Source organism: Talaromyces atroroseus (assembly GCF_001907595.1).
Source record: "Talaromyces atroroseus strain IBT 11181 chromosome Unknown scaffold_1, whole genome shotgun sequence".
NCBI lineage: Eukaryota > Fungi > Ascomycota > Eurotiomycetes > Eurotiales > Trichocomaceae > Talaromyces > Talaromyces atroroseus.
This window is the reverse complement of record NW_017971433.1, coordinates 209,107-224,946: the sequence shown is the minus strand read 5'-3', so window position 1 is coordinate 224,946 and position 15,840 is coordinate 209,107. Positions and strand designations below refer to the sequence as shown.

Sequence of the window (15,840 nt, the reverse complement as noted above, 5' to 3'; positions counted from 1 at the left end):
GCTAGATAAGCTATAAAGTCATCAATTTTTTATATTTAAACTTGTACTAAGCATGACAGTAGACTATCAACCCTGATGAGTTCTTGGCTAAGTTCTGATTATAAAGTGATGGGCTGGAGACATTGATCATTGACGCTGTGCCTTAGTATACATTTTATTATCATCTTGAAGTATCTACGAGCCTTGACTTGAGCATTAAAAACAAATCAATTTGTTAGCATTTATATTGCTCAAGATCGTTGTACTTACTAAAGTCCTTCGTTATTTTCACCCTAATACGACCTACCATACACGATTAGGGCTATGTTGACATCTTCGTTAGCATATTAGGTGCCTTGCTTGCTATTATGTAAGCTCGATTTCATTGAGAATTGAGAACTCGCTAGTATATTGCAAATAAGGAAAAGTCTTATTGCTGGAAATTACTTCGGATGAAATTCTGGGCGTAGTTAAGTACGAGATTAGGGCTATGTGAAGACAAGGGAAACCATCGCCCTAGCTTGGGGACTAGATAATTTCATCTATGAAAAGCCAATTTACTACGGTTCCTATTCCGAGACCGACTATTCTACATGACATTTGTTAAAGAATGATTGAAGCCATATATCGATGTCACATGGAAATATAGGGAGATCATTCTAGAATTCCTCTCAGTACCTAGATAGCATTGTCAGCATTACGTCCAAAGTAACATAGATACATATTAACAAAACGGTTGGAGTATTTATATCAGTTAATAAACAATTACTAGAGAACCGCCGATATCAGAATGTTCTTGACAGGACGGGGGGAATGGGAATATATCACTTCTTTCTATCAAAAAAGCGTACCTAGGTGCGTCATTGACTGGACATGGATAGGTAAAAAAATTATATTATGTTCTTTGCTTATTACTGGTTATTTAATAATCTCGCATAAATAAATATTTTCATCATCATCACGATATAGTCATAGTTCCGTTTCAAACCATTCGAGATAACTCGTGGAACATCAATTTCAAATTCCATCCACATTGAAAGCCAATTCATATCATTTATTATTCATTGCAAGACGTATCTCAAAATCAAGACGATTTTGAAATTATTGTTCTTTTTTTCTTTTTGGAAAGGGTATGACCCCATGATTACTCATGATTTTAGCAAACCGTGATAAAGAGACCGATACTGTTTCATAGTTAGTAAGCGTATTCACAAAAATAGAGAAGAGCAAGGAGTAGGCAAAAACATACGGTGAAGGATTCCAGTCCTCGAAGTAAGTCAGGTTGGTAGAACCAGCGTTCTTCAATTCGTAGGCCACGCGGTCACCGGCAGGGCAATCAAAAGTGGAAATGACATAAGAATTGCCCGGAGCAACTGTGAACACTCCATAGTCCTGTGCTACAGAAGGAGCATTGTTGTAGGTTGTAGATTGAGTGGCAGGAGAGCTCAGCTCGGCGAAGTCAATCTTGCCATCACCGCTGAAGGTGAAAGAAGAAGTTTCAAGGTCTTGCTGTTCGGGGAAAAGAAAAACGAGAGAGCAGGTCTTTCCGGAGTCGGAAGCTGGGATATCGAAATCGAAGATAGTTGACACAGTGGAGCTTATTTCCCCATTGTATTGGGTACCAGCAGCGGTGTTTGGAGAAGAAGAGTCAATGGGGATAATGAGGTGAGGGTACTCATAGCTACCCGACACTAGGCTAGTGCCGCATGTTGTAGCGCTGCTGGTTGGGGTGGCAGTTTTAGTAGATGTTGGAGTGGTGCTGCTTGTAGTCTCCGGAACCGGGGTGGACGATGTCAGAGGGGTACTGCTCTCAACCACGGAGGACGAAGTCTCGGGTACCGGGGTAGAAGATGTCAGAGTAGTACTGGTTTCAACTGAGGTAGATGTTAGAGTAGTGCTAGTCTCAACTGCGGAAGACGTAGTCACAGGCACCGGGGTGGCTGAAGTGGTTGGCTGGACTAGTGTAGTGCTGTAAGAGGCAACACAGACAGTGTCCGTGACAGTAACCACCACAACAGAGGGGCTTTTAGACGAGACTGGTACTGGAGTTGCTGATGATGATGTGGTTGGGGCTACGGACGAGGAGGTAGGGGCTGCGCATTTGTCGGCCTCAAGAGTTACATCGACACAACCGGACACATCGGCACTAGGAGGATTGGTGTAGATGTTCAATTCGCCGTTGTCCCCAGTCTGGCAGGCCACAAAAGTGGTGTTTCCATTGTAGGCAAGATCACCAGAGCCGGTGACGGAGAATCCGGAGGTGCCAGTGGCCCCTTCATCACATTGCCATTGGGTGGTAGGAGCTTTATGAAAATCAAGTGTTAGCCCCTCAGTCAACATTCTCATACTATCTATTCAAAGTGTTAAGAGAGGGTACTCACGTGTGAGGATGCACCCACGACCATTGCTGTCGGTGATGATGCCGCTGGAGCTGATGCAGTAGGTGGCTGGAGGCAAACCACCACCGATCCGGTTCTGACCATCACTCAACTGACCGAGAGTACCAGAAGCACCGCCGGAAGCAGTCAGTTCAAAACAACAACTGTCAGACCGGATGGCTAGGGCATTTGCACCTGCAGCGAATGCCGCGAGAGTAGCGAAGGACTTCATTGCTCCAGGGATGTGTGTCGAAAAGGTTATTGCGCAAGAAATATAATTGATAACGACAGTAAGGGCCCGAAGATCTCTTGCCTAGCTGCACGGGGAGCTGAACGTCTTTGTATTTATAACTAAGAGTGGGAATTGGGCAACGTCATGCATCGTTAGCCGGGAAGCAAGTTCAAGACCATGCTTCTGGAAAACGGACCCAGGGTACCAAGTAGGGCTTGCCCAGAGAGCAGAGCCGAGCAAGCCGACAAGGCCAGCATAGAAGACGAACCAGGAAATAGGAAAACTATACACGTCATGTTAGAGGCTTTCCTGCGGAGAAGCTGACGGAAGATGCTCCATTGAGAGGATCGTACGGCCCACTCGCTCAATCAGGCTCGAAGGAACGGTCGTATTTGTCTTGGTCTTCGCATCTCTCTTTCGCCCTTTCCATCGTACCTGGTCTGATAGCTGCAGAGCAGTGAGACAAAGGATGAGACAGCCCTTGTCTAGCTGCATTGATGTCTTGGTTGAGTCTTGACTTATCGATAACGTGGATCACTGGATATTCACCCCGGGATTCTCGAGCAATCCGGGCTCTGCTAGCTAGCCAATCAGCGCCTGGTATTGTCGCGCTATGATGTATGTGGAAGGAACTGCAGCCAACCATAGTGCTTGTTAGCACATAATTGGGACTAGAGTGGGTCTAGGCCCATTTTTGTCTGATCAAGATCCACTGTTGCTTACTTGCCCGATGAGAATGTTTCACTCTGCATGCGTTGATTGGCTACCAGACCCATCTCAGGAACTCTTCGGGTATCGCCAGCCAATTGAAAGCATCGACACTTTAGCAATAAACAAACAAACAAACACACACACACACACACACACACACACATGTGCACGTAAATACTAAATAGAATATGGATTGAAGACAGTGGACCACAGTTGGATTGGACAGTATTATTTTCGCCTCATTGACCCAAGGTTATGCCTTATGCTTTCTATTGTCTAATGATGCTGTCCTGTTCCCAGAATAGTAACGAAAACGGGCCTTACCCGGCCAAGTGGACCAATGACGACACATTCACTATACATAAAAGGCAGTCAATCACCATGATCTTGACTATCGTCATCCGCGGACAGTTTTTCAGTTTCTGTTAGTCACAGTTGATAGTGATGACCATTGGCAACATCACTCAATAACGGTTCTTGTTGCTCACCTTTGTCACCTGGTGCCAAGTTGTTGGGCTCGCAGGATTCATGCTACAAGTGCTTACATGCTACTGGCCTATTGCTATTAGCTACATGGAACTATTGAGTTGACTTTATAATAATATGACGAAGGCGACCATTGAAACTGTAAGAATAGAATTGTCCAATTTTTGTGTTCCAAATAAAAGAATGTGAACGTTATTGTGAAGGACATCAAACGAGTTCCAGCTTGATATGTCGAGGTACAAGCGATTGTAATCCTTCTGAGGAGTACCTAGTTAAAGTACACACTGGTGGAAACAAGCAAATATATGTAAATAGAGGAGTAGAGGCCTGAAAATTTTTTTTTTTTTTTTTTGAAAAAATAACGATCCACTTCCACTGTCTGCTATTGTTTACCCTGTCAACTAAAGTTGGCTTCCAAGGTTACATGGGTTATCCTATTAATCCACGTCTGTAAAGAATAGCACATCGGCGCATCCACTTGACGAGTGGGTACAGCAATTCGATCAATCTTCGTGGCACTTTAAACCATCAATTACTTTTAACTACGACATTGATAGATGGAGTATCTTGCTGCGACGAAAGGGGCGAGTTAATTCCTATCGGCTTCAACAGTCGTATTCCACATTGGTAATCGCAATAAACTAAATGCAACCCTAGTGATCTTATCGTCTTGTGCCTTCCGGACTAGAAATTTTTATGCTCATTCATGTTTCTAGCCAGTCTCCAAGAAATCCCTTTATTTGGATAATTAGTGATGATTTTTCAATCAGAGCGCATTGTTACCCTTGCTTCTTTCCTTCATGTGAGATCCAAAACTTAAGTGACAGATGAGCATATCAATTGGACATGCCGCAAGGCACGCAATTTCCGATGCGATGATTGAATGTAATTGAGGAATAGTTATGCGAGGCTACAATTCTTATGATTTCCCCAAAGTACAAGTAAAAAGCGACAGAGCCTCCATCTCGCATCTTCTTCCCCGCAATTGGACAGACGCAACCTGCGGACCACTGAGATACGCGAAGTCAGAAGATCGGCCCCGAAAGCGGGTCTGCCTTTGCCAACCCCATTCAAAATTGAGGTTCTCATTGGCTAAAATTGGCCCCAGATCCCGCCTGTGGAGTCATATTCGATGCTTGGCTTTGGGGAAATTATTTTAGAATGTTTCTGAATTCCAGAATCCCGTATAGACATCGAGAGATACGGGGCCGTTGATATGCATATAAGCCCAGGTGTCCGGACAGTGACAACGAATACTGAGATTTGTTTAATATGAGTCACCAGCCCGCGAACTATAGGCAAAAACCACCGATGATGTGACCAACGCGCAGCGTGTAACTACTCGATAGGCCAATTCTGGGGGCTGCTTGGCAGCGGCTATTCTTCCCAGACCTGGAAGATGAGGCGGGGTTTAAAAATGCATGCATCCGGGCAGTCGCCGAGACAACAGAAAGGGAACTCTACCTGCCACATTCTTCCGTTGTCTAATTTCGTGAACATGAGACTCGCGAAGTCGCATTCACGGCATCGTACCATAGACTTATCTACTAAATATACTTTCTGCAGCCAACTACTACTCCTTGCATTTCCTAAATTTCGTTGTCCTGGTTTGTTCAGATATACTCGCTGACCGCTCTTTTGCTGAATCAATATGACCGTCGTTGAGTCTACTTCCCACGGCAAAAGTCTCGAAGATGTTGAACCAGGTATTCTCCAGGTATGTGAGCTTCCTAGCATCAGTTATATGTATTTGGTGAGATAATGTTCAGATTGCAGGAGAATTCCATAAGTCCAGAGGAGAGCCTGGAAGAGACGAATGAGTTCGACAAGACAGCCATCAAGACTTTAGTGTGGAAACAGGACCTGCGTATCGTTCCACTGTCGGCTTTTATATATTTGCTATGCTATTTGGACAGGTCGAACATCGGTATAATCAATGTAGTGTCTCTGGCAAATCTTTTCTATATTTAACGGAATCTAGGGAACGCCAGGATATTGAACGCGGACACAGACAACGATCTCTTATCTGAGACGCATATGACAGACCGCCAATATACGTAAGTCTGTTTCCGATTACAGCCTGTTTTATTTCATTGCGTGGACACATTAGTATTTAAGATTTGACTTATATTCATTAGCATTGCGTTGATGGTCTTCTTGATTGCGTATGCAATTTTCGAGGTACCTTCCAACTACCTGTTGAAAAAGTTGAGGCCAAGTGTACGCACGTCAAAATTTCGATAAACGGTAGCGCTGATAATGTCTCTTAGCGATGGATTGCGTTTTTAATGCTATCGTGGGGCGCCATCACCATGGGTCTTGGGGGCTCTAAAAATGTTGCTCAAGTGACAGGTATTCGCTTCATTCTCGGCGTTGTTGAAGCTGGGCTCTTTCCTGGCCTTGTGTACTATCTCACCTTCTGGTACCGGGTATCGGAGAGATCCATCCGAGTAGCCCTCATTCTCGCATCCGCCACTCTTGCTGGAGCCTTTGGAGGAGCAATAGCATACGGAGTAGGCCATCTGAACATGTCTCATGGACTATCGGCCTGGCGATGGCTTTTCATTATTGAGGGAGCCCCCTCTTGCTTTTCGGCTTTTCTCATTTTCTTTCTTCTTCCTGATTACCCCGAGACTGCACATTGGCTTACTGCCGAGGAAAAACAATTGGCCAAACAGAGACTACGTCTCGAAGGATCGCAAGGAAGCGCCAAGGCAATGACTTGGAAGGATGCCAAAAGTGTTCTTACAGACTGGCGCCTTTATGCTCACTATGCAGTATGTCTGTTTTCAATTTTCATTTTCCACGCCCGTGAAGGTAGCTTACTACTTAACGTGCTAATACATCTCAGGTCTATTTTGGAATATCCACCCCATTTTCTAGCCTTTCATTATTCACGCCATCCATAACGGCTGGCTTGGGTTATAAAGGCCTGAAAGCCCAGCTAATGACTGTGCCACCATATGCTGTGGCGTATGTGGTCACCATCGCAGTAGCAGGCTCAGCAGACCACTTCAATGCGTAAGTTCCAAACCTATCACGCAAACTTTTGGCGGACTGCTAACGGAGAGATATGAGATACAGGCGTGGCATTCATTCTGCTGTATTCGCTTTTATTGGTGCAATGGGATTTCTAGCATCGGCTGTTCTGCCTCCAGATGCGTATCAGGTATGGTTTGCTCCGAAGAAACGGTCACGCTATTCTGGCTGATAATTAAGGTAGCACCGTTATGGCTGCCTAATTGTTGCTGCTAGTGGCTCCTTTTCATGCATTCCTCCTTTGTTGGGCTGGCTTTCATCTAACCTGAATACTACGGCTGCTGCTGGGCTTGCCATCGCTCTCAATATATCGTTCGGTGCTCCAGGGCAGATTGCTGGGGTGTGGATTTACAAGTCCGACGAGGCTACTAAAGGGTACCCCACAGGTCACTGGACAAATGCAGGTTTGCTACTTTTTGTCGCGGCAGGATGCATTCTGCTTCACGTATATTATGTCTTCATGAACAGATGGCTCAGCAGAGCATCCGGGGCCAGGTTGTTCACCTATTGATACAACATCTTATTCATGGAGACCATTTACGAACTTATCAGATTAGGGACAAAATTATATAAAAAGGAAACAAAGTTTTTAACGAGTTTTCGAAGTACGTAATGTTGTTTCTGGTAATGCATTGCTCAGTAGCTATTTTTATAATATCATCTCTGGCGAATGCTCATACAAATGTTGCCAAATATCTGTTAACAACGTCAACGAGTTAGTCCGCTATAAAGTGAACTCCAGCCTATTTCCTGCATAATCTCTGGCAAAGAATCTGGTTGGATATTCAATCCCTTTGGCTCCTGCGCACGCCCGGCATGTTAGCACCGGTTTGATTCAAGGTGAGACATAGACTATACCCGAGTCCTGCTCGCCAGGCTTATCAGCTGCCAAGGGAGCCGCGCTTCCTCCTTTTATATGATGATCCCATATCCTTTGCTGCAGCTTTTGGAGATCCTCCAGCGACCCAAGCTTGAAACACGGGTGCCGGGATGCATTCGGTTCGTTGTGCCCGAAAGCGATATGGATTTGCTGACCACCCGGTTCCCCTATATTGAACCTGCCCGAATCTCAGCAATGTTCTCTCTACCTAACGGAATGACTCACCAAGCGATCTTGCCGATTTGCAAATGCGGAACAGGAGTCGGCTGTAGTCCGAGGGTATCGCCATAGAAAGCCGTTGCATCGTCCAGAGTGCCTTCTGGCACAAGCAAATTAACGTGGTGAATCCCGGTAATCATCCTTGTGACAGATGGAGTGTGACGGGCGAGGATATTTGCAAAGTTGAAGAATGGAGCGAGTTGAGGCAATCTGCCATGCGGGGGTTTGTGCCACCGTCGGCGATTGCGCCGGCAATTGAGATTGCGTCGCTGCGTTTAAAATTGCCGATTATGGATGGCCGCGACCTACCAATAACCCTAAGGCCAGTCAACGTGCTTTACCCAGCGACAAAAAAAAAGCATTACTGAATCAATTAACACATTCGTGTTGATTTCCAAGTAGCAGAAGATATTTGCAGTCCGCATCGGTATTGATCGCGCTCCGTTCCATCAGAGTCATAGGCATGGAAATCGCGCGGTTAGGTATTGGGACGGCGTAGACATCGATGGCCATCTTTGGATAATATTATTTCAAGCTGGAAGACTGAGTCTAAGGAGACTGCAAAATATGTCGTACAGATCATATTATCTAGTGTTTGTGACAAATAATCTCCCCATGCAGCACACTGAACCACGCATCTTCCTCATCACCCCATTTTCGCCAGGTCGTAGCCACGTTACTGAGATCTTCACTGGTGGCCAACTTAGCATCGATTGCTGTCGTCCCAAAAGACGATGCAACCGTCCTTTCGGCCCAGAGTCCACTCCACCACGCGATTTCTTCCTTTCTACTATAGCACCATGTACTGGAGCTGCATTTGATATCGGTGAGACCGGCTTGTTTGGCCCACGCATGAAGCATGCGCCCGGCATCAGGCTCACCACCGTTGTGTCTCGTGACCTTGTGGTAGAGGTCCCTCCAATTTCCCATGCCCTCGGAATTTGGGTACCACACAAATGCGCCATAGTCTGATTCACGAACGGCCACAATACCGCCTACTTTGGCGACGCGTTTCATCTCTTGCAGAATCCTGACTGGGTCACGAACATGTTGCAGGACTTGATGGCACAGGACAACATCGAAGGCTTCATCATCATAGGCAAGCTCGTTGGCATCTCCCAAAACAAAATCAATGTTTGCGACACCTTTCTCCTCCGCTAGGGCTCGAGCTTGGGTAAGCACGCCTTCGCCGTTTTCGAGCCCCGTGATGTGTCCTTGGGGGATATAACTTGCGAGGTCAACGGTAATTGTCCCGGGCCCGCAGCCAATATCAAGTAACTTCATGTCTGGCTTGAGGTAGGGCAGGAGATATGCAGCCGAATTCTGCGCTGTTCTCCATGTATGGGACCGGAGGACAGATGCATGGTGACCATGTGTGTATACTGCAGATTCAGTTTTGCTCACCATGGTGCAGTAAAAATTGATTATAAACAAACGATATATTTCTCTACCTCGTGTTGGCCTTGTTGGCCACATATATACATCCAAAGCTTGTCAACACAAATATAGAGGGGCACTCCGGTATCGGAGCACACGCCACGTTAGCCGGTGCTGCCGCGTGAATTACCCCATATGGATAGGACTAGGGTTAGAGCTATACAAAAGCCATTTTGTGTCCTGCTCAAGACGTGTTGTGAGTTAAGTCAATTGATAGTAAGGAAATATTGATGTAAGAGCCCTATTTTTCTGGAAGTTTATCGCGATAGATACATGTGGGATCAACCATGAAATGTCCCCTCTTCCCATTTGTGATAAGCCGACGTTTCTGTTTGCATCTCTCTAAACATACAAACTTTCAACAAGAATGGGAGAATCATTTTGTAATTTTAAAAAGTCAGTGCTCTAGCAGTTCCTAGCCTTACAGGTCGTAACTAGCTATTGCACATCAGGTGGACACCCGGGCAAAGGTGACGCCTTCGCAACTGGCCGGAGCACTGATGGCGCTGGCAGACCAGAATAGTTGCTTCCCATAGTCACCATTATCGCAAGCAAAGAACCCCTTGAAATTGCTCTGGCTAACAGTCAGAGTACCGTTGCTAGCGAATGCGAAGCCTGTTGTGGCTGTCCCAAAGTTGAGGAGCACACCGTATAAGTTGTCTTGTCCATCAATCTCATCCGATAGCGTAACTGTGGATGTTGAGGAAGATTTCTTCAATGTGAGATGACCACTGCTGTCAATATACGCTGGATAGGCCTCGCTCTTGTTTGCTTCTAGGTAGCTGGCTTCGATTCCCTCACTGACCACGAGGTAACTGAGATATTCGCCGGTTGTTGATTGAAGATAGTAAGTCTTATTCTGGCCTAGAACGGCCATCGGTGCTATCAAAGCAAGGAGTGATAAAACGAAAGGTCGCATCTTCGGGGATTTGATTTGACTGTATTCTGATTGTGGGTAATGGGGGTTTTTTTGGCACTGAATTTTCAATAAAGGCCCAATGGAGTGTCAAGGGTTAACGAAGAGGCGATTTTTTTCAGAGCACTGGCAGCAACAGAAGGAATAAATATCTGACCACGGGCAATTTTTGCAATGAATATACCTAGGTTCTCGACCCGTGTCAGGACGCGTACACGGGTGACAAGAATGAGATTACATTGTAGATCAGTGTCAGTCCTAAACCCAACTGCTTCCAGGATCTTTGAGGATCGACAGAAGAATTGTTTCATAATGTTGCGTTATTCTTTGTGATGTAAGCTTTTAAACTATTACGTAGCCCATTGCTATTAAAGCCTTCAATTGGGGGCTAAGAGGAGAGTCAAGGCCTGAATTCCGTGGCCTAGAGTCTGTTGATCCGTTTCCGATAATAAGCACCACCCTTTAGTGAGAGAAAATCTAGAGTCAAAGGAATCGGGATTGCCGAGGTCTTAGTTTAAAATATGAGAACAAGTCAAGTCAACAACCTTGGAAACAATCATGACTTCTTAATATTCGTTAATGAAATTAACTCCCCCAGCTTCCTAATGCCAAAAGCAAAGTCCACCAGATTTCACTACTGTCACTAATTCTTCAAGTAATTCAGAGTGCCAAATAAATGGCAGAAATTCCACCTGGAGTAAGAGATATATATATATGTAGGACCCACTTAAAAGTAAGCCCTAATGGCCGGTTTTCAACAATCGCTCATGCATCTTCCTCTTCGAAAAGAATTCCGTTTTCGAGAGATATCTGGGGTAGTAATGGATTGCTCGTTAGGCTTGTGTATCACGGTGATCACTACGGCCACCTTGATGCAGTCAATTCCGTCAATTCCCCTCTAGTTTTCTTTCACGAAAAAGTACAGTAGCATTCGACTTAGGAACAATTGACGACCGCCAATAGAATTGCCGAGAAGTTGATGTATTAGGATCTCCTATTTCAAAGTCGAAGTTGAGCAATATATGGACTATTGAAAGTTTGATAACAAGAGATGCGTAGTAACGCCCGGGACTACATTGGTCAGCACAAAGAATCGTAGAGGGAACCGGACAAAGTGGTAATCTTACCAGGCATGCTTTCCAAGGCCCCATAGGGGATATTGTGTACTTGTATCGGTGAATCGCGGATTGCGTGGCAATGGCTTGGCTTCTTGCTTTGCCCGAATTTTGGCCTCTTCGTCTTCGCTATTATTGTTACTATTGGCCCTCATAAACCGGTAAGGGTCGAACTTCAACGGATCCTGGTAGATACTTGGGTCTGTTAAAATGCATTGCAAGGGCACACATGCAACGTCGTCTTTCATCAAACGCGTCCCATTGGAAAATGTAAATGGTTGTAAAACCTTGCGTCGCACTGAGATGGAATCTGTCGGTTTTAGCCGTGCTGACTCCTTTAAGAAGCTGTCCAATGATGGTATCTTGTCTACGTCGAACGCGTCCCCTTCCATCAACACAGCATCCTTTACATCCGTTCGAAGTTGGTCGATGTATTGCGGACACTTCCTCCCTTGAACGCAGAGATCATCCAAAGCGTATACAAGGCACATGGCAGGTTGATGTACGGCCGCAAACCAGACACCAAGAAGGACTTGGACAATTTTCTGTGCGGTCCATGGCTTTTCTCCAGCCCTCTGTTTCAGGCTTGCATCTATGAAAAATTGAATGCAATCCGCCGGTTTCTGTATGTTATCACTGGAAACGAGCCGCTCCTCAACGACAGGCGTTAAGCGCTCAACCAGTGTTCTCGATGCTTTATAACCACGCATTAAGTAGCGTGCGGCAAAAGGTGCAAAATAAACTGGAATAAATCGTAATGCCTCAGCTGTCACCATCAGATCTTCGGGATAGTCCAATGCAGCTTTCAAGAACTCAGTGTCATAGGAGAGTTCTTTCCCGAAGAAAACCAGGCTATTAGCAGCAGTTACCAGACGCTTTGCCACCGGGAAAGTCTGTAAGGACTTCCACCCATCTGGGTTTAAGGAGGCTGACTTGAGCTCTTCTGTAAATAAGGCCGCAATGCGCTCCTGAACTGGGGATTGTAGTCTTAGAAGATTAGCCCGCAAATTTATTTGAAGAGCAAGTGAGTGTATGCTGCCATTTGCACTCATTCGATCGTCAACTTCAAGACCGTCCATTGTGTACTTTGGCTGGAACATCTGCCGAACATTGTTAGCGAAGTTATAATCAATAGGCACAACGCAGTTCTTGATGATTGTGACTTTCTATCAGCCGAACAATTAAAGAAAAAATCTTACATCTTTAGAAAGTGCATGTAATGACATGTATTTATCCGATGCTTCCGTCAGTTCTTTAATATGCATCTGGGACGAGAGATGGACGTAGTATGTCTCTGGCGTTCGAACTGCAAATGGAACTCCTTTCATCTAAACATTGTTAGCTTTGGTTGACCTATTAAAAACCATGGTGTTTCTGAAAGCAACCGAGTCGTACATATGCTTTGCGAAGCATTTCCGGTCCCTGCCATAGATAACTTATTGCGCCGAGGACGCGGAATATCCACACTGGATGTCGGACAATTGTGACATTTTTCCTACTCTGTAAAAAAGAACTCGTTACTAATCTAGAGCCTGATAGAAATAATCCCTTGGATGTTTATTGTCTCGAATAGATATGGACGTATATCCATTGCATGAATGAGGGCAACTAACCACGCATGCTTTACTCTCCGCGAGATGAATTTGATACGTCCACACACACCAAAGTAAAAGCAATAAAGTACCAAATAGTGGCTCGGAATCCATGACGGAGGAAGAAAGTTAAGACAGTTATAGCTCGAGGGCAGAGGGATTTTGAGAAAAGACTTGATAGATGGTCATACCGTAACTGATACCGGGATGATGAAAGTTGCAATATATGAAGGCCTATGAATAACAGAAATGTAGCTGTGTCATAACCGTTCATTGAGCATAGTAATGAGCTTCATAATTGTAACAGTGTATGATTATGATAATGCTCTATTGGCTTTCAGCCCCGGGGGTATGTATTTCTTGGTAGTCAAAACTACGTACGTAGGCCAGATTGGCAATTAGATGCCAGTGTGCTATTTTGAGCTGAAACTAAGCAATATTCATGATAGTTATGTCTCTAGGATGGTTGCTAAAAGACTGGAATGCCAGTCTGCAACTCTGTTAGCGCTCAAAATAATGACTCGAATGTAACCAGGACTAATCTACAGACAATGGTAATTCTGGCCACTCAGCACTGTATACTCTCAAGCCTCATGCACAGGAAACCGGAAATATAAGTGCGTATACCTAGATATACGAGAATAATTCTGGCCCCCGATAAGTCGGTGATTGTCCGATTCATGTTTATCATTCGACTCGACCTGTGACAGACAGATAGACTGCATATAGCAGGCGTACTACTGACTCAGCGTGTACAGCCAGCCAGCGAAGTGCTTATTGCTTTGTAAAGACGCTCGAACTATCAGTTCAATGGATCAGTAATGCAAATGGGGCTAAAATGAGGGGCTGACCGTAGACGACTACTAATGCATGCGTGCTGCATACATTCACGCCACCGGTGCGCGGCTGTCATAGTATGTAAAACCGAACAGATAACTTGCTCGTCAATTGGTGAGGGTGGGGTTCAGCTCAATTGTTGTCCTAAGTTCGCGATTCTTAGTCGAGTATGGATGCCAATTATGCCTGAAGTCTGACGGGGAAGAGCGGGCAAATCCGAGTTTTTAGATTTAAATTATGCTGTAAAACAATAGAAAGCAGAAATAGGCTTTAAAATTCACACAGTCTGGTTGTTCATCTTGATATCTTTCTCTGTTTCTAATCTCGTCAGATCACGCTTTGGATACTTAACCAACCTTAGAACAAAAAGCGTCAGGTGAAAGTATTTACGAAGATGTCACTACTTCTAGGCTTTGGTCTGTCAGATCTCATTGCGGAGATGGATGCTCGAAAAGCCACGGTATTTTGTTTAATGCCTATGGCGGCTTTATTCGCGTGGCGACTTTGGCGCTTCACCATTCAACCTCATTTGGATCAAAACGCACCAAAAGAGCTTCCATATTGGATACCTTGTAAGCAAGAATACCCATCATTAAATAAGCAGTGGCTGATAGAATATATCTAGTTATCGGTAATAACGTTTTATGTTTTGCTGTCGATAATAGGTTACTGACATGGGCAAAAAGGACACGCATTTCCATTGGTTGGGAACTTAGAGGGACTTATAAAGCAAGGAATGTTAGTTTCAAAATTCCAATATAAACACTACATAGATATCCAAGCTGACATTAAACAAGGAAGTATTGTGGTGATACATACGAGCCTTTTTCTGTCCTAGTATTTGGACAACGGCTGTATTTTGCCTTTTCGGAGCAGGACATGGCTTGCATACTCAGTGGTACCATTCCTGAGATAACTCACATAGATCATGTACGCGATCTACTGAAGTTATTTGGTTCATCTCCCCAAGGACTGCGTGACATGTATATGCCCCCATCTTGCAGCAGCGGGGGTGTTAATGGAGTTGTACCAAATCCCAAGCAAAAGCCTCTTGCTTTATTGGCAGAAAGTTTGATGAACAAGCAGCTTCTCTCGATTGCGGAGTTTAGAAGCCTTATGAACTCAATGGGTAAGGTGATTGATAAGAGGACGCAGTGGGAAGGAATCCCATCTTTTGCTATCGATCCGCCTAGTTATGCTGCGTCATCGTATATGCCAGAGGGGGATAACGAGTGTAAGAGAGTGTCAGTTCTTAGATGGTCTCAATACACTATACTCGAAGCTATGACGACAGCTTGGTTCGGAGTGAAAATCTGGGATCTTTCACCAACGATTATTACGGACATGATTTGTCTTGACCACGAGATATGGAAGCTATTCTATCATCTCCCGAAACCATGGTCAGGTGCCGGACAAGATGCTGCAAGTAGTCTCAGACGCTGTTTGTTGAAATACGTGCGTTTAGATCCATCTGAGAAGGAAGACCGATGTTGGGCAGCGCGAGTAGCTGAAGAAGAAATGCGGCTGCGTGGTATAACCGAGGAGGACATGGCTTCACATCTTCTGATGGTTTTTTGGGGGTATGGTCCATTTATCAGATTAGAGGTTCATAATTCCGCGACTAATTACAATGATCAACGAACAGTATCAACGCCAACATTTTCAAAGTTTCCTTTTGGCTTTTGACATATATCACCTCGGATGCAAGAATACTAAAGGATTTCAGGGCCGAAGTAAACACTGTATTGTCGAACCTTGATTCCAAGGATCCAGCCAACCTGTGCAAACAACTCGACGATCGCCCTTTCTCAACTGCACTTTTTCACGAAACAATTCGCCTGGTTACAAATTCCAGTTCCGAGCGTACAGTCCTGCACGATTGTCATATAAACGGAAGAGTTTATAGAGCAGGGGCCCGGATCCTCTTGCCCTATCGATATGCAGCAATGAGCCCGGTGGTCTCCGATATAGAACCAGGCATCTTCAGGCCAGAGAGGTTCTTGAAACTCGACGAACAGA

At 44.9% G+C, this 15,840-nt stretch overlaps 5 protein-coding genes across 5 annotated transcripts; 1 reads left to right on the top strand and 4 right to left on the bottom strand.

Annotated features, from left to right (window-relative positions):
• Positions 1-1,135: 1,135 nt before the first annotated feature.
• On the bottom strand, positions 1,136-2,589 carry UA08_01156 (hypothetical protein; the record flags this gene model as incomplete). The annotated part of the gene is made up of 3 exons (XM_020261069.1): positions 1,136-1,163; positions 1,229-2,282; positions 2,361-2,589. 3 exons carry the CDS (start codon positions 2,587-2,589, stop codon positions 1,136-1,138), a joined length of 1,311 nt encoding a protein of 436 aa, XP_020123462.1.
• Positions 2,590-5,437: 2,848 nt separating this feature from the next.
• UA08_01155 (hypothetical protein) lies at positions 5,438-6,997 on the top strand (the record flags this gene model as incomplete). Its single annotated transcript, XM_020261058.1, has 7 exons — positions 5,438-5,503; positions 5,563-5,713; positions 5,768-5,843; positions 5,925-6,006; positions 6,057-6,563; positions 6,638-6,807; positions 6,871-6,997. 7 exons carry the CDS (start codon positions 5,438-5,440, stop codon positions 6,995-6,997), a joined length of 1,179 nt encoding a protein of 392 aa, XP_020122816.1.
• A 1,515-nt stretch (positions 6,998-8,512) lies between these two features.
• On the bottom strand, positions 8,513-9,331 carry UA08_01154 (hypothetical protein; the record flags this gene model as incomplete). The annotated part of the gene is made up of 1 exon (XM_020261047.1): positions 8,513-9,331. One exon carries the CDS (start codon positions 9,329-9,331, stop codon positions 8,513-8,515), a length of 819 nt encoding a protein of 272 aa, XP_020122815.1.
• Positions 9,332-9,809: 478 nt separating this feature from the next.
• Positions 9,810-10,238, bottom strand: UA08_01153 (hypothetical protein; the record flags this gene model as incomplete). The annotated part of the gene is made up of 1 exon (XM_020261036.1): positions 9,810-10,238. One exon carries the CDS (start codon positions 10,236-10,238, stop codon positions 9,810-9,812), a length of 429 nt encoding a protein of 142 aa, XP_020122822.1.
• Positions 10,239-11,400: 1,162 nt separating this feature from the next.
• UA08_01152 (hypothetical protein) lies at positions 11,401-13,098 on the bottom strand (the record flags this gene model as incomplete). The annotated part of the gene is made up of 4 exons (XM_020261025.1): positions 11,401-12,558; positions 12,592-12,720; positions 12,788-12,887; positions 13,055-13,098. 4 exons carry the CDS (start codon positions 13,096-13,098, stop codon positions 11,401-11,403), a joined length of 1,431 nt encoding a protein of 476 aa, XP_020122821.1.
• Between the last annotated feature and the right edge of the window lie 2,742 nt (positions 13,099-15,840).